Source organism: Elephas maximus, chromosome 24, assembly GCF_024166365.1.
Source record: "Elephas maximus indicus isolate mEleMax1 chromosome 24, mEleMax1 primary haplotype, whole genome shotgun sequence".
Classification (NCBI taxonomy): domain Eukaryota; kingdom Metazoa; phylum Chordata; class Mammalia; order Proboscidea; family Elephantidae; genus Elephas; species Elephas maximus.
The window spans coordinates 26416395-26439063 of record NC_064842.1 but is presented as its reverse complement, the minus strand read 5'-3'; the positions used below and the strand labels follow the sequence as shown (position 1 = coordinate 26439063).

General features: G+C 41.9%; 1 protein-coding gene across 1 annotated transcript; it reads right to left on the bottom strand.

The window, feature by feature from the left end:
• Nucleotides 1-7467: 7467 nt before the first annotated feature.
• ZP4 (zona pellucida glycoprotein 4) lies at nucleotides 7468-15564 on the bottom strand. The gene is made up of 12 exons (XM_049868314.1): nucleotides 15387-15564; nucleotides 14983-15104; nucleotides 14800-14902; nucleotides 13183-13326; nucleotides 12262-12449; nucleotides 11632-11729; nucleotides 10624-10754; nucleotides 10252-10441; nucleotides 10031-10178; nucleotides 9416-9494; nucleotides 7820-7939; nucleotides 7468-7571 (listed from the first exon to the last, which is right to left on the bottom strand). Exons 1-12 carry the CDS (start codon nucleotides 15562-15564, stop codon nucleotides 7468-7470), a joined length of 1605 nt encoding a protein of 534 aa, XP_049724271.1.
• Between the last annotated feature and the right edge of the window lie 7105 nt (nucleotides 15565-22669).

Genomic DNA, 22669 nt, shown 5'->3' with positions numbered 1-22669 from the left:
AATAGGTAAATCTACAGAGTTAGAAAGTAGATTAGTGGTTTCCAGGGATGGGGGTGGGACTTGAGGGTAGGATAATGAGAAGCGGTTGTTAAGAGGTACTGGGTTTCTTTTGGGTGATGAAAATGTTCTACAATTGATTGTAATGATGGTTGCAAAACTCTGAATATACTAAAGACCAGAGAATTATATATTTAAATGGGTGAATTGTGTAGAATGTGACTTATATCTCAACAAAGCTGTTAAAAAAAAAAAAAAAAACTATGAGAACCAAAGTCTAAGAGCCTGAGAAGGCAGTGCTGTCGTTACTACTGGATTTATGACTTGTCTTTGTGGCATTTTTAGTCCTTGGTCAAGCACTTCTTCTCAAGGGGAAAAGTGGGCTGTGTGTGCTTTAATAGAAAATTTGAAATCTGTGTGCTTTGTGTCAAAGGATAAAGATAAGTATAAGAAGAGGTGCAAACTTCTGTTATCACAAAGCTTTTTTCATTCCTGTGAACCAAGTGGTTACATCCCAGAGACACAAGATGTCCAACAAGCAAAGAAAGGGTTGCTGGAATAGACGGATAGCCCACTTGCTCTATAAGCCTCCTCCCCCAGGCAGAAATGTGTTCTGATTAAAATATACTCATTCTCTGGGAAACTTCTAGGCTCCTCTCTCTAAATCTGGCTCAATTAGGTAATAATAGTTTTTGTGTGATTCACTTGGCAAGTGTCCCTCTGAATTCCTGTTCAGTGCCAGCCCTTTGCCCTGGACAAGGAAAAAGGGAACTTTTAGGGGGAAAATCTGACATTGACAAGGTCTGGCAGCACAGCCAGCCAGGAAGATGACTGAAATGAAAGCCAGAACCCCCACCAACCAGGCCCACTTCCTGTTGTACATCTTGCCTTTGTGAGAAATAAGACCCGAATGGATACACTTGTGAATCTCCTTTTATCTCTGTTGGTGTTCCTTTTCTCCTTCTACCCTCCCCACATACACCTTATGTTTACTCTTGCAGAGGACAATAAGGGTAAGAAAACAGATGCATTAAAAGTAAAACTAATCTCTAGGGATTTTAACACACATAAGAGAAATCAAACATTCTGAGAAGACAGTAATTATATACATACCTTTTATTAGGCACATAATAAAGACATTTGGTAAATGTGAAGTAGCAGCTATCACAGTTCAAAATTTGGCAGGTACAATACATTTTATGCAATATTACTGGAGCCTATTCTTTTATTTTCCACCACCTGTCAGTTTGTTGTACTGTGGTGGCTTGCATAATACTGTTGCTGGAAGCTATGCCACCAGCATTTCAAATACCAGCAAGGTCACCCATGGCAGACAGACTTCAGACTAAGATAGGCTAGGAAGAAAGGCCTGGCATTCTACTTCCAAAAATTAGCCAGGAAAAACCTTATGGGTCACAACAGAATATTGTCCGACAGATTCAATCATGCCAACAATCATTGAGATGGTGCAAGACGGGCAATGTTAGGTTCTGTTGCATGTGGGTTGCCATGAGTCAGAGCTGAGTCAACAGAACTAACAACATTCTTTTATTTTACAGCCATACTTCTTTTTACAGCTAGCCCTCTGTTCTCTCCACTCTTTCCTTTCCCAAATGCTTCACTTGAAATGGGAAATTTCACTTGATTTGGCCATTTCTTGTCACTTGATCTGGCTGGGCCCTTAGGGCATTGGGGAAGGTGATTTCTCTCTATAGCAACGTCTATAGGTTTCATTTCTACAGTAATGTCTATTGTTCATTTCATATCAGAATGATGGAAAAACAGTACGTCTTGGAAAAAGTAGGAAAGAGGAGAGGTTGGTGTCAGGAGAACTGCCTAATTCCTGCTCCCTCTGGGTTGCAGGTGTTGCAGCAAGTCTTGCTCAGACTTCTATTAAAAAGCAGCTAGACTTTATCTCTGAGAAGGCAGAAATGCTCTGTGATGCAAGTCACAAAAACAAACCCATGCTTGCAGAATGAAAAATTTGAGAAGAACTCAAGGGAATAGAGTTGCTTATTTGAGAAGAACTCAAGGGAATAGAGTTTCTATGTAATAAATCAGGAAATCAGGATCATGGAAAATGATTGAAGGGATCTAAGAGTATTCTAAGAGTCAAAAATTCAGAGACAGAAAGAAATGATTCAGTACTGTTTCAGAAAGAAGAAAGTTGAGGCTATAGAAATTAAATGCTTTGCCAGCGATCACATCAGGGTCTAAATAATCTGGGAGAAGATGGGAGTATGACATTCTCTAGTCAAAGGAATAGGCTTCCTTCTGGCTGGTTGCTGTGATAGCAGGTTCAATTTTTGGTTCCCTACCATCTCTTCTTTTCCCCAGATCATGTAAATAATTTCCCCTTTGGTTGCTGAAAAAGCGAGTACTTTAATTTCTAATACAAAATGAAATTTATTTTGTCAAACAGGAGCTGGTGAAATAATTTTTTAATACATGGGACTGAAGTCAAAATGCTGTTTCTAGTTGCCTTGGGTTCTCTAAGATTTGCTCTCAGATAAAAACACCTGTTTTCCTGGAAAGTGGCTGATGAAGAAATCCTAACATGGCTTAGATTTCTAAGTGTTTGGTGACTGACAGATCTTCAGCCCAAACTTATTGTTCTGAAAAATTTAGTCTCTCAGTCTTAGTTTCTACAGGATATTTCCTTTGGCTTATTTTAAAAGTCCCTTGCCTGAGGGCTGATAGGACATGGACAACCACAACCCTTCAGCTTGCTAACACTGGGGAGGAGGTAGGACAGGTTGATTGGGTCTGCAGTTACAAACTTGTGCGATGTCAGAAACTAGAGAGAGAACAGAGAGGGGACAAAGATGGGTGTGGCTCCCTATAGACCAAACTAAGTATAACTTATCAGTAGGAGAAATGCCCAGACAAGCAAGATAGGGCAGCCACACTAGACTATGACAGGGCTTTTCATAGTAGGTGCCCACTTAAGGATTTAGAGAAATTAGAACCTTGACATACTTGGGCCAAGTGTAAAAATAGTAGAAATGTTTTAGAAAACATTTTGGTAGTTTCTTGTGAACTTAAATATACATTTAGCCTATGATGCAGCAATTCTATTCCTTGACATCCAAGATAAATTAAAACATGTCCACAAAAAACTTAAAACACGTTTGTACTAGTTACCTATTATGCCTAACAAGTCAACAATATGACTTAAAACAATAATCACTTTTCTCATTGTTTTGGTGGAACAAGTATTCAGAAGTAGCTCGGCCGAGTGGCTCTGGCCCAGGGTCTTTTATGATTACATCAGACGTTAGACTGGGGCTGCAGATCAACTTTGAAGGAGGCTCACTCACATGGCTGTTGATTTGAGGCCTCAGTTCTACTCTACAGGGCTGCTTCAGCATCTGTATAGTGTAACAGCTGGCTTTCCTCAGAGCAAGTAATCTAAGGTAGAAGCCTCCATACCTTTTATGACGTAGTCTAAGAAATCACACATCACCACTTCTACTGTGTTCTCCTGTCACACAGGGTCGTCCAATTCAAAGTGGCTAGAGTTCTGAGAACACAGTACCAGACAGCAACTACATGGAGAGAGAGGCAAAGGCAGAGAGAGACAGAATTCTGAAGAACTGAAGAGATCCTCCCTCTAGTCTTCAGCTGAGTAACAATCAGCACAGGCATGTGAGAAAACTACCTGAAGCCAGGAAAAGAAGCACCTGGCAGAACTTTCTCCAGCTGGAAGCAGAAAAAGAGCTGAAGCAGAGGAGGACATTACCAAAAAACAAAAACCCATTGCCATCAAGTCGATTTTGACTCATAGAGACCCTATAGAATAAAGTAGAACTGCCCCATAGGGTTTCCAAGGCGAAACATGAGGCAGTCTGCTTCCATAAAGACTGCCTCATCTTTCTCCTGCAGCGTGGCTGGTGGGTTCAAACCACCAATCTTTCTGTTAGCAGCTGAGCACTTTAACTGCTATACCACTGGAGCTGCTTGAGGGAAGGTTACTCCTAATTTATAACATTGTACCTAACTGTCAAAAGTTGAGTGTAGAAAAAAAAGATACTCTTGGGCATGCAAGTTCTCAAAGTTTGTCTCATGCATCCTTTCTCAGAGTGATACAAAATGGTATATGCCATAAGCCTAGGTGATAAGGTAAGAGACATGACTTGGGATTTCTTCTATAAAGAAAGGGATGGCATTGAAGGGAAATTTCAGGCTACCAGCTGTGCAGTGGGCTTATAGAACTATCACACCACATTAGAAAGTTACATAACTAGATGAATGCTCTGCAAGACATATTAGTGACAGGTATGTAGAGAAAACCAAAGTCAGCATCAAAATGATGCTATGGTTATTGCATCTAGGAAAAACCCAAGGTACACAAAAGAATTAGATTATACCTCTAGTTCAGGCTGAATAATCTTTTAGCTAAAGGGTAAAGATTCATTGACTTAACTACATACTGGTTTCAATAAATTTGGAGGATATGGTGAGTGTAGGGAAGGCTTTGGAGTAGAACTATTAATCTTTGGCAGGAACTTACTACATATGATTGAAAATTGGACAAGTGACAAAAACAGTAGTAGAAGCAAGTTTAAAAATGGGGCCTCTGGGGATACTGAAATTTTCAATTTTGCTAAGAGATGGTATATATTAAAAAACTACTCAAGTTAATGGTCCCAAGTACTACTTGTCTTTATAGAAGTGATTCAAATTCAAATGAGGTTAATTTTGATCAAGGGCTATTCAGTTCAGAAATACATAGTAATAATTTCTCCCAGCAACAATATTTCTTTCTCCTCTAAGTTCTAATAAGGATTCAATATTAGGAAATCAATAACTCTCTACATCTAGAAGTATTAATATTGCTTCTACAAGATACTCTGAAAACAGATTCCGTGATTAAGTATTTGTAAGTAAATTTTTAGCTCCTTTTGGAGGTTCATGGGTTGTTAATGAATCAGGGTGAGAAGGCCTGCTAGAGAGAACCCTGCTTGGCCTCTGGATTCCCCAAACTTGGTCACAGTACACCTTACCCAAAGCCTAGGAACATGCTACAGAGTGTGAACACACTTCTGGAAATGTACTAAGCCTTGCCCTTCAACTGCACTGCTCTTGGCAAGTCAGCTAGGGACAGGTGCCAAGAGATTTAAGAACTGCAGTTTTCATTCTTGTCATCTAGGGAAGGATATTGACAAGCCTGAGGTAAGGAATGAGGTGTGCATTCTAGGTAGAGGTATACGCACCAGTGTATTGCTTTTCTTCTTGTTGGTTCCAGCACTCTATCCCATGTTACCTTTCCCCCAAAAGGAGAAAAATCATTTAGACACTGAGTAAATAACCAATGTGCCAGGCACTATGCTAGGCTAGCCTCCCTTTCTTTGGTAATCTAGCCATCTGGCTTAGTCACATCAATTTCATTTAGAGGACCACACACACTAGCTTTGTCTTAGAGGAGTTAGCCAAGAACTCCCTATTACATCCTTCAGTTTGCCATGGGAAGGGTGAGATGTGACTTGGTTAAGGTGGAAAGTCAAGATAGATTACCAGGGAGTTGACAATCCCTCCTAACTCTGCCCTTTTACCTGGCTTTTTCCTTCTTAATGTTTACAATCTGACACTTGTCTGCCCTAGTTGCTGGAGCAGCTTCTCCCATTTTTTAATTGCTTTATTCCTAAAGTAGAGTATAAAGCTGTTACATAGTATGTCGAATACTTGCTTGAACTCAGTGGACTTGAGACCTATGCTGTTATCTATTAACTATAGTGCCTACTAGTCAGATGTTGCTATTGAGCACTTGAAATATTAGTATAAGAATTACATTCTTAAACTCTATTCAGATATGACTACTTTCTACATCTTATAAAACCTGAAAGAACAGTATTCCCTGATAAAACCTTATCATTGGATTGATATTTTCTATGAACACACTGGGTTTCAACAACTTAATATGAAAAATCAGTCTCAAATATTTATTTAAAAGGATAACATTTTGGATATATTAGGTTAAATACAATCAAAATGTATTTCTGATATTACTCTTGATTGCCTAGGTGAATTACCACTCTCCCACTACAATTGAAGGGCATGCGCTCCCCTGTGAAAGGCTTGGCCTCGAGTAGAAGGCAATCAGTAGTCACAGACCAGTCCATACAGCCATCTAAGTTAACTACTTCTGCCCAGGCAGGAGGCAGACAGGCAGAGGCAAGCCTAAGAAACTCCCGCATCCAGCTGAACCTGTGTTTCCCACAGGAAGCAGGTCCCACTGAAGATCTGTATTTTCAGTATAATGTGGAGTTAAGATCAGGTCTGCAGTCAGAATGTATTCAAATTTCAGCTCTACCATTTGTTGACTGGGTGACTGAATTAGTTATTTTGCCTCTGTGTTCCTCAGTTTCTATTTCTGGAAGCCAGGGATAAGTGCCTACCTTATTTGGTTTTCATGAACACCAAGTGTTACTAAACATCAAGCAACTGAATAGCTCCTGCCACATCAAAAGCAAGATGAGCAATATTCATTCCCTGCCTTCAAAGCAGTTTGAAGTGGGGTTTGCTTGACTACAGAGCAGCCATTCAAGAACCAAGATTTACACCTATTACTTTGCTGAACTGTGAAGTGACCTAGACATTACTCCTTGAAGGGGGATAAATTGGAAAGCTTTATTTAAGCAAGATTAGTTTCAGAGGTCCACTGTGGGAAGAGTAGAGACTACCCCAGAGTATGACCAACAACACTGGCTACTAGAAATTTCTTTGAGCAGGGCATTTACCTTGAGAAGTCACATCATTGACTCCTTCTCCCCCTCTGTTTTTCTTAACGTCTTAAGAGCCACTAAACAAGGAAACTACTTGTATGTTATGGCTCGAAACTAAATCTCTTCTGATTAAGCCACTTTCAGCTGACCAATCTGTGATCAGCTACCTCTTTGTAGTCACTGTTCTAAGGGCTGGTTTTCAAGTGTGTTCTTCTGACTAGGAAGATCAGCATCACCTGGAAATGGTTAGGAATACAATTCCTTAGGTACCACCCTAGTCCTAAATCAGAAACTCTGGGGGTGGGGCCTACGATCTGTTTTAACCAGGCCACTTGTGATCCAGATGCACACTGTTGTATGAGAACCACTGGCCTAGAAGGCTCATGACTAGTTCGACTTATTCTGGCCTAGTTTGGGTGCTCTCGTCTAGTGGAAGAGTTTTGTTCTACCCTCCTCTTGAGCTTGTAAAATCTTTGCTAAGTATGAGATATTTAGTCCTTGTATACATTGCTTACATTGTCAACCCAACTATGAAATCCCTACTGAAATATTCTATTCAGAAGTTAAAAGGGCTAGAGAGATAATGTATCATGGTTTTTAGTCTATTCTCAGATAAAGTTTTACCCTGAAAAATTAGATGCCAAGAACAACTGGGAGATTAGAGTAGCCTTTAGCCTTTAAATTAGCAGCTGGACACAGGTTGGTAGTACAGTCTGGTTTTATTAATGTATTTGGTCTGAGTCACTCATTTCCATTTTCTGATAGCCAAGTAGGACATTAACAAGGCTCCAGTGATTAAGGTTCCAGAAAGACCAGCCACCCATAGAGCTTGGGAGTCTACAGGAGAGCCTATAGGATGAAAATGGTAGGTTAATGCATGTCAAAACCAACCAAGTGATTCTACATCCTGATAAAAAGACTGCCATAATTTGGCCATAGAAGTATATGTTTCTTTTGAGGTAAATTTTTTACTTATTGAGGTAAATAATGATCATGTTAATAAGACATAGAGGGAAGAGGTAAGGAAAGGGCTGTAGTTTGACTAATGTTTCAGATATAGGCATTCAGGTAAGTTAAGACGATCTTTTCCCACTTACTTGAATACTGATGAAGCTTTTCTGAAGAGTCCTTAGAGGCTTGGAGGAGAATCATTGGTCCTTTGCTAGAAATGCTGGCAGTGTCGTTCTGAAAATGAGTGTCAGAGTTTCTGCCACTTCCTAATGGAGAGATTGAAGCTAGAGATTTTTTAGCATATTTAGGGGGTAGGAAGTGAGTTCTATCTAAGGTCATGCCCCTTGGTATGTAAAGCTCTGATCCATGTCTTAAAAAACCTCACATTAGTGTGTTAATACTAACTTGACCTTGTATCTAACACTTCCCTCAGTTTGACCAGAATTTGGACATGGAGATTTTGATGTTATAGACTGTCCCTAAGCTGCCATCTCTTCCTAAGTAGACATTTGTGACAGTACCATTTATAATTAAGAATCCCTTCCCTATGAACTGGTAAAACATAACAGTAGACATTTGTGACAGTACCATTTATAATTAAGAATCCCTTCCCTATGAACTGGTAAAACATAACAGGTTCACAGAGCTGGGTGAATCCTACTTTTATTTGCCAGTTGTAGGACCTTGGCTAGGAAGGAGTCCCTGGGTGGCACTAAAATTAAGTGCTTGACTAGCCAGGTGGTTAGTGGTTTGAACACACCCAGAGAGGTTCCTCGGAAGATAGGCCTGGAGATCTTTTGAAAGATCACAGCCTTGAAAATCCTACGAAGCAGTTCTGTTCTGCATATATGATGTCACCATGAGTTGGAATTGGCTTGAGGGAAACTAACAACAATAGCACCTTAGGAAAGTCAATCTAAGTCAGTTAATACTTTAGAAGTGGAGGTAATAGCTGTCATTAGATCTGGACGTTAGAGTATTTATTATAGTACCTTTCATAATAAAAAAATTTTTTTCATAATAGTTACTATCTAATCACTGTGGGGCCCTACTGGTGCAGTGGTTAAGAGCTTGGCTGCTAACCACAAGATTGACAGTTCAAATCCACCAGCTGATCCTGGGAGACCCTATGGGGGGTCCTATAGGGTCACTATGAGTCAAAATTCAACTTGAGAGTAATGGGTTTGGGTTTTTGTAATCACTTTTTTTTCTAGAATAACTTAAAGCTTAAGGCATCATGAATCCCAATTAATTCATGGGCTAGCAAGTACAGGTTAATGGGCTAGGTGGAAGTATACACTGTATACATATTGGCATGACAACAAGAGCACATCTGAAGCCCACAGTCGTACTCCACCTGTGGATCTACAGGCCATGTTACCAGACCTGACTTCAAGCAGCTATAGAAGTTGGCATTTGTAAACTACCCAGATTTAAGTGCTGTGTTAAATTGAGCCATATGTAGGCCACAGCTGGGTTTGACTCCAAGTTTAATAAAGGTTTACATGAAAAAGCCAAGGCCCACGGTTAGAGGTTTTATAGTTTATCTTTAACAGCCCTGAAATTCCAGGAAAATCATTGTTTTTCTGTTCTACTGCATCATAAACAAATACTTTAAGAAGCCTCACTAATAAAAGTGAGTCTTCAATTTGAGTCATTAACCCAAAGACTAGAAGAGGTTAGAATTGGGACTTAAGATTTATTTAAAGCTGTCCTCTAGTGAAAATAACATCAACACTCACGGCTGCCAGATGGACAGGTCACCATACAGGATGGCATGCCAGCAGGTCGGCATAGTGATACACTGCAGTGCAGATACACCTAGGAGCCAATAGAATTGGGGCCATGCTATAATCAGGGCTTCAAACTAGTTTACATCCCTGCTGAGAATCTGCATTTCCAACAAGTTCCCAGGAAGTTATACATAAGAATCACCTGGGGGGTTGTTAAAATGTAGATTCTGATTAAGTATATCTTGGGTAGAAATGCAACTTCTCAGCAGGGATTTGAATTGGAATGAATTGGTTCAAAGCCCTGGTTGTAATACATGTCATCAGTCTTTTCAAACCTGTGTTATAATACATGTCATAAGTCTTTTCAAACCTGTGTTATCTTCCTAGTCAAAGTTATCAGAACATACTTATATAGCCCGAGCTGAACATCACAAACTGCACTAAAGAACTAGAGCTTGTAGTTGGTAGATGTTACTCATGCCCTTGGTAGCAAGGATTATTCTGAAGCAGTATCAACAAACAATATTAAAGTACTAATTTGAGTGAGAAATGGTAGGACATGGACACAGCTCTAACTTGGGGCATTCAAAGCCACACCAAGGAGCATGGGAGGAAGCATCATACCGGTCCTGTGAGTGCCTGCTTTGCCTTAGAGTCCACAAAAGTGAAGGTGAAAATGCTGAAGCGCTGGTAGTAAGAAGGAAATGGAAGGCCCGTGGTATCCTGGACAGGGATCAGTTGGGTCTGATAATTGTCTCCGGTGTAGGGGCATCTAAGCAAAGAGATAAGTTGTCAGGATGGGCTCCTTTGAAGGTCTGGCACAAGTGCTTTTAAGGGCCACTTACCCGTTCACCAATATGGGCCACTGTGGTTCATACAGGTGGTTTGTGCTAGGGGTAGCCCAACAATGATGAAGCAGCAACCCTAGGAAGGGGTCTGTTCTATGGAGGATGGAGACCTCCACGTAAATGGGATCCCGAAGGAACTTCACGACTGGATAGTCATCAATAGTATAGTAGGAGCTATAGTTTTTGTCTGCAAGAGACCAAAATAAGGAAATGAAGCAATATAGACAGCTAGGGGCCTTAAGAGATTGCCTGAGTTGGACCATGATTCACGTATAAGTATCTTTCGTTACCAAATTGGGGTCTTCACGCTCCAGAAAAAATGACAGGGCATAGACTGTAGGCCAGATGCTCCAGCCAAGAGGGCCTTACCTTTGGCAATCTGAAGTTCCAGAGTGAGAGTGCCAGGCTGGGTGTCAGGATGGGGTGGTGGGAGAGTAAAAACCTGGACATTAGCTGGAAGAACATTGCCACGTACAGAGTAGCTGCAGCTGACCCGAAGCCTGCAGAAAAATAAGACTTCAGTCAGTTGAGTGTGGGTGGATAACCCATACCGCCTTTCATTTAATATTAAGTGCTAAGCGTTGGACAAATTTAACAATGTATATGATTCCTACCTTTGTGGGAACTACATTTTAGTTGGGGAGACCAACATATAAACAGAATCAAAGAGAGCTGAATAGTGAGTAAAGCCATATAAGAAATAAACATGGTACTGAGAGAACCAGGTACCTGCTAGAGAGAAGGTGGTCATAGAGGCCTTAAGATGGAACTAAATATGAAAGAGGATGAGAAGTAATTACTGTGCTGAGAGGTAGGGGAAGGAGAACAAAGTATAGAGGCAAGAAAGAGCTTAATGTCCTTTGAGAACTGCATAGAAGACCATTCTGGGATTGGGGAATAGTGAGTAAAGGACTGAGAAAGTTATAGGATATCACGCCAGAGAGGTAAATAAGAGCCATTTCACACAGAGTGCTGAGAGTTATTATTTAAGATCTTAAATTTAAACAGTGGGAAAACTTGAAAATTTTGGATGTGTGACCTGACGAAAGTTTTAAGAGGGATTTTTCTGGCTATAGCATGTACAATAGAGGTAGAAAGAAAGGATCAAAATCAGAAAGAAATACCCACGTACGTGAAATACCAGAAATCTAGGTGAGTGAGAAGTTCAGGTCAAGTTAGAGGCTGTGATGGAAGTAGACTTGGTGAAATAGTGGTCAGCAAGATTGGAGAGTCAAGACAGTGCAACATCAATGAAGAAGACAGGACTTTGAAGGCCACTGAGAAGTATTCTTCCATAGATTCAAGCTTAGCTTACAGTTTCTGCTTTATGGAGAAGAAACTATTTGCCAAGCAGGGTCAGGTTAAGAAGAACTTTACCTGAAGATACTGTCACGGGTGATAGAACCATGGGTCCACGTTCTCACATCCCTATTTGCAACCAGTTGGTTTTCATATACAGCCTGGCCTCCAGTCATCTAGAAAAGTGGGTAAAAAGAAACCTTGTCATTCCTGCTAGTCCTTTACTGCTTTACTTTAGAACTTGCTTTGCTCTAGCACTCGGCAGTGCTGCCCTTTCATACATTTCTACTCCCGAGTGCAGTAGCATAGACTAACCTGGGAGTCTATCGCTTAACACCTCATTTCACAGCAAAGGACCTGGAAGAGGCATCTGGGAGCACTACTACAATCCCAGTTCACCTTCCTGTTTTATCCAGAGCCTCTGGTAAGACTAACCTGAAGAGTGTCTCTTGTTCTTCTCATCTAGGATACTTGATTAAAGGATAGCACCTTAGCTAGACCCCAGCTGTGATAGTCTCAGCTGAAGACCCAGGGGAGGTCTTCAACTTTCCCAGTGATAATCTGTTATTCTGCCCTAGAGAGTATCTTAAACACAAATCTTCAGGAATATCCCTCATGGCTAAGATATTCCAGCTCTCCATCAGCCACTAGGACATTCCCATCCAACTTCCAAGGCCAAAAGCAAGGTCAGAGGGAAGTTGTTCTAACCTGTCTTACAGTACCACAGGAAGTAAACGGAAACTGGAACAGGATAAAGGCATGTGTTGTCATCACAGGGTTACATTCACTGTCATTCCCGAAGACCAAGCGCACAGAATTCAAGAGCAGTGGGGGCGAGGTCACGTTCTGAGACACCGCGATGGAGAACTGGCCATCTTGAGAACAGTGTGAAGTCACTGAAACAGGAATTGGGTTGAAGCCTGACCATCTCTCTTTTTTTTTTTTTTTTTTGAGCCATCCAGACAAGAGGGTAACAAGTTAGTTGCTTTTGATCTCCCTCTTGAGGGTTCAGTATTCCCAGCCCAAAGACCTTGGTGCAAATTCAGCTTTCCAGGGCAGGGTTTGAATCCTGGCTCCACCACTTATTTTGTGACCTTAGGCTAAGTATTTACTTCCTTGCTTCAGCTTCATCTGCTAGAACTTGGAATATTAGTACTTGCTTCTTTTTACTTAGCGGTTAGAATTCAGAGCTTAGAATAGAATGTGGCAAACATATACTCATTGAGAGCCCGTTTTGACATTAGAGAACATTGGAGCACACTTTGGGACATGTAGAAAAAAAGTAGTTTGAGGTCAGAAAGTTTCAGTTTTGAGAAGACCATCAAGCACCGAAGTGGCTATGCTTTGGGAGTAGATTAAGTTTCTGCCTATAAGCAAGTGTTGTACATATAGACTTAATTTCTTGAATCATTGAATGTTATTTACTTTATTTGGATCCTGGAAGAATAGATGATTGGAGGATGTAGAAAGCTCAGTTAGAGTCCAAGTGTTCTAAGGATACATTGCTTATACATCAATCTAGAATCATCTTTAATATTTGCCCACTGAGTAAAAAACCTCCTCTCTGGATTTAATGATAAGTTATTAGCACTTTTCCTCAGTTGGTTTCAAAGACAATAACTCACTCACCTGTGTTTCCATAGTAACAGGAATTCTCTTCAGAATTGTAGCAGCAGCCTAGGGATTCACAGTCTCCTTGAGTGATGGGCAAAGGAGCACATGACATCCTGTCCCAGACTGGGACAGAGTCACAGAGGTCAGCATCTGGGCCATCTAGGGTGAGATTTTAAGAAGAGTAGAGTAACTGAAGCCGGGTCACAGGAAGGTTGTCATTTAAAGACATTGTTTTGCCATTACCATCAGATTCTCAAAGATATCTAGACAATTGGGGTAGGTATATCCATATTACATGCTGTAGATTAAGTCTCAGAAGGTGAAATTATAGGCTGTCACATTGTAAGAGCTCCCTGAAATTGGTCTTATTCAAAAGGAAAGTCAATACCAACAAGATCTGTAGAAGCGTTGGGGTTCCTTACCACTTCCCCTTCAAGCACACCCACACCTTCAAGCACAACGTTTCTCTTCAGTTCTTTAAAGCTGCTTCTCAGGAACCAGTACCAGTTGCTTTCCATTCCATCTCATGCCTACCCCATGTGTGTCAACGTAGAACTGTGCTCCATAAGGTTTACCAATGGCTGATTTTTGGGGAAGTAGATCACCAGGATTTTCTTTCACGCACCTCTGAGTAGATTCAAACCTCCAAACTTTTCGGTTAGCAGCTAAGCATGTTAATCGTTTGCACTACCCAGTGACTCCTCTCAAGCTTCAGTGTACTATAAATCACTTGGGAATCTTTTTTTAAGATTTAGGTTCTCATTCAGTAGGTCTGGGGAGGGGTCCAGGATTCTCTAGTTTATCAGTGCTGTTGGTCTGACCTACATTTTGAGTAGCAAGGCAGGTTGTTGTGGTTATTAGTTATCATCAAGTCCAACTCATGGTAACCCCCTGTGTGCGGAGTAGAACCACCCCATAGGATTTTCAAGGCCATTACTTTTCAGATGCAGATTGCCAGGCCTGTCTTGCAAGGTGCCTCTGGGTGGGTTTGAACTGCCAATCTTTTGACTAGTAGTCAAGCACTTAACTGTTTACACCACCCAGGGACTCCTATCAAGGCAGGTAGGAAGAGTGAATTACAAGTTCAAATCCGTTACAAGTTTGAGGTAGGCTCTCAGCAAAGCAGGAGATGTTGAAGTTGAGGAGGAATCATCCTTCCTACCAATTTCCCAGTTAATGGCCATGTAAGCCCCAGCTGAGGGGTGAGAAACTTGAATTCTATTCCCTGAACAATCTGCTTCTTGGAGGTATCTACGAAGTCTTCTTGCTAATTTCAGCTTCCTTCCCTACCGAGGGGGAAGGGCTCCAGCTCCTGGGCCAGTTCTTGTTTGGATCCCAGCTCTGTCATTCACCAGTGACGGCCCACTGTTGCTGGAGAACAGTAATAATGCCTTCAGCACTGGGTTAGGATTGGGGGGCTCACACGGAAAGCATTTGCCACAGTGCCTCAGCATTGAGGAATCTCTCAAGTGGTAGTCATCTTAAGGGCTGACCACTGTGTGAAAGTTTGGGAAAAATCCTTCATGAGAGTCAAGTGTCACTGTACAAAGCAGGTAGGGAAGGCTGAGGGGGGGCACCCTCTTGGCAACAGAGGGTTACACCACTCAGAACCTGGAAGTTTCCACTTCTTACCTTGAGGGCCCATAGGGCACTTGAGCACCTTCATCTTTGTCACTATCTTGTGTCCAGCTGCATCTGTTCCTTCAACCCCAATCAGCATGATATAATGAGAGTCCTGGAGAGACAGGCCCTGGGAGTCAAAGTGGATGGGAAAAAGAGGGGTCCCAGTGTCCCAGATGGTTGGATTGTACTCACCTGCTCAGTAACATAGCAGCCACTATAGGATGCCTCCAACACCACAGAGCTGCCTGTGCCCTCCCTGACCCAGGTCCCACAGTCTGGGTCATTCTGCAGCCTGTGCAGCAGTCCTTCATTGTCTGGGGGGCAGGAGGGGTGAAAAGTACGAGTGGTCAGTACCCATAATCACCAGTGCTGGGGAAGGATGGTGAACTTTACCATCAGACCCCAAGGAGTAGGTGCCAATAAGAAGAGAGACACAAGAGGGGGTCAGATCTGAATCTGAAGTTAGTCTAGATTATTTGTTCTATAGATGGAAGCTATAGGGGCAAAGTATCAGAGCAAGAAGCTAGATGATAGCTTTAGTCAGTAGAAAAGGTAGACCTTTGCCTGGCTTAGATAGGTGAAATGGTCAAACTTACCCCAAGCTATTAGTACAGGAGGACTTCCTGCCTCCTGGCTTGGAAGGTTTGTAGTGAACTGGAAACCCTGGGGCCCACAGTGGAGCACACCTGGGTATTCTGATGCCACAGGCTTATCCTGGCCACTCAAAGCCAAAGATAACTGAACACAGAGTAAGATGCACTGCAGTAGCTGCATGGTGCTGCCGGGAGCCCTGTGCCCTGCAAGTCCCACGCCTCCTTTCCTGAGAGCCAGCTCTAGCCCCTTGCTGGGGGTTTCTTTATATCCAGATGGAAAGCTCCATTTCAGGTGCACATCTTTGTAACAATGCAGGTGAGAGGCCTTTGGAAAAGGTAATTCCTCCAGCTTCAATCATTTAGGAGCACAGTTAGCAGCTGTATTGCATTAAAGTTTACACCCCCAGGAAGTTATCAGACCTCAGGAATGGGTAGCGGATTTTAGCAAAAGAGGCTTCTTTGGGATTACTAGGTAAAGCGCTGGCATGTTCATCTCAGAAGATGGCTGTCTAGAATTTTGCTTATCTGGGTGTGAATCCTGGTGCTGCCTCTTACTAGCTATGCGAACTGGGTAAGTTACTGATTCCTCTCAAAATTTCAGTTTCCTGTAAAATGGGACAATATTTCCTGGCAACTGCACTCATGAGGCCTAAGTGAGATGTTCCATGTCAAGTGCCTGGCACCAGCTTGTTAAGCCAGGAGTGCACAGTGAGTGATAGCAGTCAACATTATTGGGCAAAAGTGGGGCCTTCAAGGACCCTTCTTGACTTCTCCACTGGTTCTTAGAAAGCTTTTGTAAGAAGTCCCTGTAAAAGTTGCTAGGTAGAAATTTCAGAAAAGTTTCAACTTGATTCCTGAAAAAAGCAGACCTAAAGCATTTCCCCGGTCTTATGAGAGACTCCCATCACAGTGGTCTTTTCCTGGCAATTTTCCAAACTTATTTTTGGCATATTTGTCCTGTTTTCCTCCCCACCCCTCATCCTCATAGGATCTAGAAGAAAATGTGGGGTAGGACATAAATTCCCCAAATGAATTCTACATTTTACAGATTTTTATAAATCTTTAACCTTTTACCTATTTTCAGTCATATTTTCTTAAGTACATTCAGGGTTTCTTATCTGTTTGCTTTTCACAATTTGGGTCTCTTTATAAACTACAATTTCCATTCCTTGGTGATGGTTTACACCATAGTTATAGAGGCAACCTAAGAGATCGAGGGTTGTGTATATACGTTCCTCACTAGTGGAGGTCAGAGCATGGAAACTGGCTTCCATAGTCTTCTATCAACGTCCCAAAATGGCCTGTTTATGTTGTTGTTGTTAGGTGCATTGAGTCAGTTCTAACTCAAAGCAACTCTATGTATAACAGAACAAAACACCGCCTCGTCCTGCGTCATCCTCACTATCATTGCTATTTTTGGCAGCCACTGTGCCAATCCATTTGGTCGAGGGTCTTCTTTTTTGCTGACCCTCTACTTTAAGCATGATGTCCTTCTCCAGGGACTGGTTCCTCCTGATAATACGTCCAAAATATGGGAGAAGAAGTCTCACCATCCTCTCTTCTAAGGAGCATTCTGGCTATACTTCTTCCAAGACAGACTCGTTTGTTCTTCTGGCAGCCCATGGTATGTGTATACTCAATATTCTTTGCCAACACCATAATTCCAAGGCATCAATTCTTCTTCAGTCTTCATTCATTGTCCACCTTTGCACACATATGCGGCTGTTGAAAATACCATGACTTGGATTAGGCACACCTTAGTCCTTGAAGTGACATCTTTGCTTTATAATACTTTGAAGAGGTCTTTTGCAGATGAGTGGTGGAATGTATAATGAGGTGTCTCTAATTCTTTTCAACTAATGGAAGAGAACAAATAAGCCCTTGTCTTCTGGGGAAATTGGATTGTTAACACATGGTGATACAACAGTTGAGGGAATGTTGGGCTCTGACCTCAAAAGTATGATGTGGCTTTCACAACATCCTCTCTCTGGGTTAAGTTCTGGCTACTGGGCCTACCACACCTGATTTATACTCTTGCAGCCATTGTTGTTGGCTGCTTATCGAGTTGGCCCCCGGCTCATGGCTATCCCATGTACAACAAAATGAAATGCCCCAGTCCTGTGCCATCCCCATAATCAGTTGCAGATCAAACCATTGTGACCCATAGGGTTTTCTTTGGTTGATTTGTGAGGATGATACACGACTGGGCAACACTTCGTTCCATTGTTCACAAGGTCACCGTTGATTCTACAGCAGCTAACAACAACATATTGGTTTTGGCAATGGGTGAACCTGGGTATAAATTGACTCAGTCACTTGTTAGCTCTGTGTATTCCATCAATTGATTAACCTCTGAGTTACAGCTTTTATATTAGTAAAATGGGCATAACAGCTACCTCATGGGGGAGCTATTATTATAATCAACATTTTAGGTGAAATAAGAAAATGTTAAGTAAAATGCTTATTACAGTGCTTTCTGCATAGTAACTACTCACTAAAATCAAGAGTGGTCTACATGGCTAGGGAATAAGAGTGAAATGGGAGGCAAATGAAAAGCAGGTGCCAAGCGATGGCCTCCTTTGATACGTAGGGAGACTGAGGAAGTCTACACTTGTAGAATTGCGTTTCTCATGAGAACATTTTTTACTTAAGCATTTAAAAATAAACATAAAAATCTGGAACTGTGTTGAAACACTTGGAAATATACCCAGGCTCACTCCAATCACCCCACTGCTGCAGAGAGGTTAAGTGATGAGTCTCAAGATAACCCACTGGGCTGGGATCAGGTAATTTCATGCTCACTCCCTGTGCTAAATCCTCCGAAGGACACGTCAGTCAACTCACCACCAGGATGTGAAAATGACACAGGTAACATGTGATCCACCCCGAGGAGCCCAAGGCTTAACAAATAGAGCAGCCTACTCCCATGACCTCGAAACTAATTCTCTGTCCTTTGAATTTGGAAGGGAAAATGTTATTCTTAGTGTTATCTTATTTAGAATCACCTGGTGGCACAGTGGTTAAGAGATTGGTTGCTAACCAAAATGTTGGTGGTTCAAATTCACCAGCCACTCCTTGGAAACCCTATGGGACAGCTCTACTCTGTCGTATAGGGTCACTAGGAGTCGGAATCTATGACTATGAATTGGAACCGACTCAATGGCAATGGGTTTGGTTTTGGTTTGACCTTTAAAAAGGAGTCCCTTTGTAGCACAAATGATTAAGTGCTTGACTACTAACCTAGAGGTGTATCGGAAGAAACGCCTGGCTATTTACTTCTGAAAGTCAGCTGTGGAAAAATCCTATGGAGCACAGTTCTATGCTGACGCACATGAGGTTGCCGTGAGTCAGAATCAACTTGATGGCAACTGTTTTTTTTCTTCTTGGTTTTTGTCTTTACATATATTTTCAGTGTGATCATAGGCAGAATGTGATACGCTATAATTTGTAGAATCTTATGAAAATCCTTGCAATCACTGCAGTGTTCACCCGATCTAAGTCATATGGCAGGTTAAGGATTCATTTTGTGTCCACTACTAAAGTACTGGGGAGTCCCACAGAAGGCTAAACCACCCATTTCTTATTCACTGGTCTGGTCAGTAAACACCAAGTTTCTCTTTAAGAGGGAAGACCAAAGGCAGTGTCTGCCGCTGGGAAAAGGCAAACTGTGATCTCCAAAACCATGTTCAAACTAGGAATCTTTGTCTTGAGTCACATCTGAATGCTTCAATTTAAAGTAGAGGTTACGTGCATATCTTACAAAGTTTATCAGTGCACCGTTATTAGAATATAAATATATTCGGCACTTTCCCTAGGGGCTGGTTATATTTTGATAGGATATAATGCTTTCAGGCCATTGGGTGCAGGTTCATTTGGATTCTGCACTTGCGATGGTTGCCCTGCTGTGATTCAAGTGGTGTCCTCCCATCTCGATGGTAAGGTATCAGGAAAACAAGGCCCCACCAGACGCTCTTCAAGTGCGAGAAAGCAATAATCAAAATCACTCCCCCAAATATGGAGGGCCAATTAGACTATTGTGTGTGCTAATCAGTAATTAGGCAGCTTGAGGGGCATCCAGCTGTTCTCAGCATGTGGTGGAGATTAGGACATTTCTGTTCTGAGGGAAGATGTCAGACTTAATTTCGTGCCAGTACTTCCGTGGTTTTTTCCTTCCGACAAGCAAGAATTCAGTGGGGACCTAAGTCAGTTAGAGGTACTGAGCACCATCATCTTTCTTCAACTCCTTCTTTCCACCCTGGGGCCCATAACCTGCCGTCTTGGCGCCTCCCCTGGCTGCCCAGCACCCACCCTGTTTGGATTTTCTCTTTGCTCTCCTTCTCCATCCCTTTCTTTGCTACCACAACCACCACTGGTGTGGGGATTGTTGATGTTGTTGTTAGGTGCTGTCAAGTCAGTTCTGATTCAAAGAGATCCTATGTACAACAGAATGAAACACTGCCCGGTCCTCACAGTCATTGTTATGCTTGAGCCCATTGTTGCAGCCATTGTGTCAATCCAGATCCTTGAGGGCCTTCCTCTTTTTTGGCGGCCCTCTACATTACCAAGGTGTGGAGATTTTCCTTTCCCTTTTATGGGCAGGAGGAGATCCTGTGAAATAGCTTCTCAGACTTTGAGAGGTATGTCGAAATACTGACGTTCCTCTATCTTCTGAATGGAAGGAGAGATTGAGAAAGAGGTAGGAAAGTGAGTTAGGAACTAACATTGATTGCACTTTAGGGTGGTGATATACAGATAAGGTTGAGTTTTCTGGTCCATATAGGGTGTCCCTAGTAAAATACATGCCCTCCACCCCCCTTAATTATACTCTTCTGCTTAGGATTAGGTCTTCTCTCTAGAACAGGAGGGTTGGCATATTGTCTTTTCAGGTGACAGTAACTTCCAAGCACCATAAACCAGTAGGGGGTCTCCCAGTACTCCACTTCTGTCACTGAAGCACAATTGTCATGGGTTCCAATTCTGACCTTTAAAATACTAACAGGAGGGAGAAGACCTCGCTCTAGAGATTTCAAGCAATATCTGTTTTAGAATTTCTATAGAAATGGCAAAGTGCCCCCCCTTATTCATTTTTTGTGCAAACAAAATGGTAAATTCCTCTTCCACTCAGAGCAAGATTAGAAGGTGGGATTGAAGGAACTAAGTTTATGACTGAATTAACTAGCAGCTGGGCAGGCCTGAGGTTGGCGGTTGTCATTGAAATTTGTTGGTGTTTTATTTGGGCATGGGTAATAACAGAGAGTTGGTATTATATGTATCATCCAAAAATAAGGGAACCTAAGGGAAAACATGCCTGTTCTTCATCATTTGCTTAAAAAATCTCCATGTGATTGTAATTTGAGAATGAGGGCTGTTTCCGTGGTTACGAAGGCCACTTAATAGGCTAGAGGGCAAGGTGGATATGCCATTTAAAATGGCAAATGCCAATGTGTGTGTGTGTATGTGAGTGAGAGAGAAGAATTTGACTCATTGTAAAAATTGTATCAGCCAACTTAATCTTTGATCTTAGTTTGTACCATTTTCTTATGAAATGAGAACTCTGGATGTAAACGGCTTTGTTTTTTCACTTTTATGAATTTTTTCTTTCCATAATTTCCCTGTTAAAATTTGCTGGAAAATGCCCAACCTTGCCTTGGCTAAGCTAAATGGATTTTTTCTACTCCTTGTTTACAGAGAAGGGATCAGGTACGCCCCCACAGCTGAGTTGATTGGTACTCATGGTGGTTTCCGTTCAGAGGGCAAGGAAACCTAGTGAGCTAGGACAGTTCAAGAGTAGAGTAGTAAATTCAGGAGGAAAGGTGCAGACCACGTGGAAGGCATTTTCGCTTTGCTTGACACCTATCCTAGCACAATTGGCCTGACCTAACTGGGGTTGATTGTGTAATTAATTCATAGAATTAGTCAAGTCTGGGTGATCTGTTTTATATATTCATGTGCCTCATACTCTACCCCAACCCCAGTAACCAGGACACAGCCTTGCTTTTCTAACCATGTGCCTTTAGGTTCAGTGTTTTCTCTTTGTGGAATGCCCACAACTTCATCTGCACTTGCCCGATTTCTAACTTTCCCTTAGGACAGAAGTTCTCAAAGACTTATAAGATTTGGGGCTCACTCCAGACTGCCTGATTCAGAAACTCTGCAGGAGGAACCCAGCAATCTGTGCTTAGCTAGCCTTCCAGGTGATTCAGAGTACATTTCTAGGTCCTATTCTCACGAAGCAGGGCCTGATCTCCCAGGTGGAGGTAATTCCTTTTAATTAGGTTTTCCAACATTCTTCATCTGGACTTCTCTTGGGAAAGTGATTACTTGCCCCTCCCCATCCTATTCATCTTTGTATTCTCTACCTTGCTCACCTCCTAGAATCAGGTAGTAGGTCAGATGAGTGAATGTTTGCTTACCTAAATGGTCTACATGCTTTCTTTGGAGGTGAGCTGGGTTTGGAGGGCCTGTTTCATATTTGCCACCAGGCTGTGTTTTTATGCTTACCTCAGCACGGGAATAAACTTCTTGTGATCTTCAGTATAAAATCCAGCCTCTTTAGCTTGACCCTTCAAATCCCCCCAAATCATGCCCCTGCCCAGCATTTACCATCTCTTTCCTTTTCTAGTAGTTGGCCAAGTAGAACTCTTCTGTGGTTTCTCAAACCTGGTATCACCTGGTACGCAACACTATGCTGTGGGAGGTACTGTTTTTTCTCTTGGAATACCATTTCCTGCTTTGTCTGCTCCTGCTTGGCTTGTTTTTATTTCATTTCATTTTACTTATTGTGGTAAATATATATGTAACATGGCCTTTGTCATTTCCGTTTCAAATTCTTCCCATGTGCAAATAAATGACATTTATGTTTATCATTTTGTTCAGCCATCACCCTTATCCATTTCCAGATTTTCTCCTTACATTTAAAAGAAGCTCAGTGTCCCCTAAGCAGTGACTCCCCCTTTTTCCCCTCCCGCCACCCTTCCCCTGGTAACCACTAATGAACTTTGGTCTCCATACACTTGATATTTCCTATAGGTGAAATCATACGTTACTTGCCCCTTTGTGTCTGACTTATTTTACACGGCATTATGTTTTCATGGTTCCTTTATGTTTTAGAGTAGTATTCCATTGTATGTATATACCACATTTTGTTCATCCGTTCATCTGTTAATGGGCATTTAGGCTATTGTTCTATTTATCCATTCATCTGTTGATGGACATTTAGGTTGTTTTTACCTTTTGGCTATTGTGAATAATGCTGCAAGGAACATTGGTGTACATCTGTCTGTTTG

What these genes read in the sequence shown, in the direction of transcription:
- ZP4 (XM_049868314.1), bottom strand. Translation starts at nt 15,564, where the DNA reads ATGCAGCTACTGCAGTGCATCTTACTCTGTGTTCAGTTATCTTTGGCT. An exon ending in ACCCGTGACAGTATCTTCAG is followed by an intron (nt 10,755 to 11,631) that starts GTAAAGTTCTTC and finishes ATTTTTCTGCAG; the next exon opens with GCTTCGGGTCAGCTGCAGCT. An exon ending in AGCAGGCACTCACAGGACCG is followed by an intron (nt 9,495 to 10,030) that starts GTATGATGCTTC and finishes ATTGGCTCCTAG; the next exon opens with GTGTATCTGCACTGCAGTGT.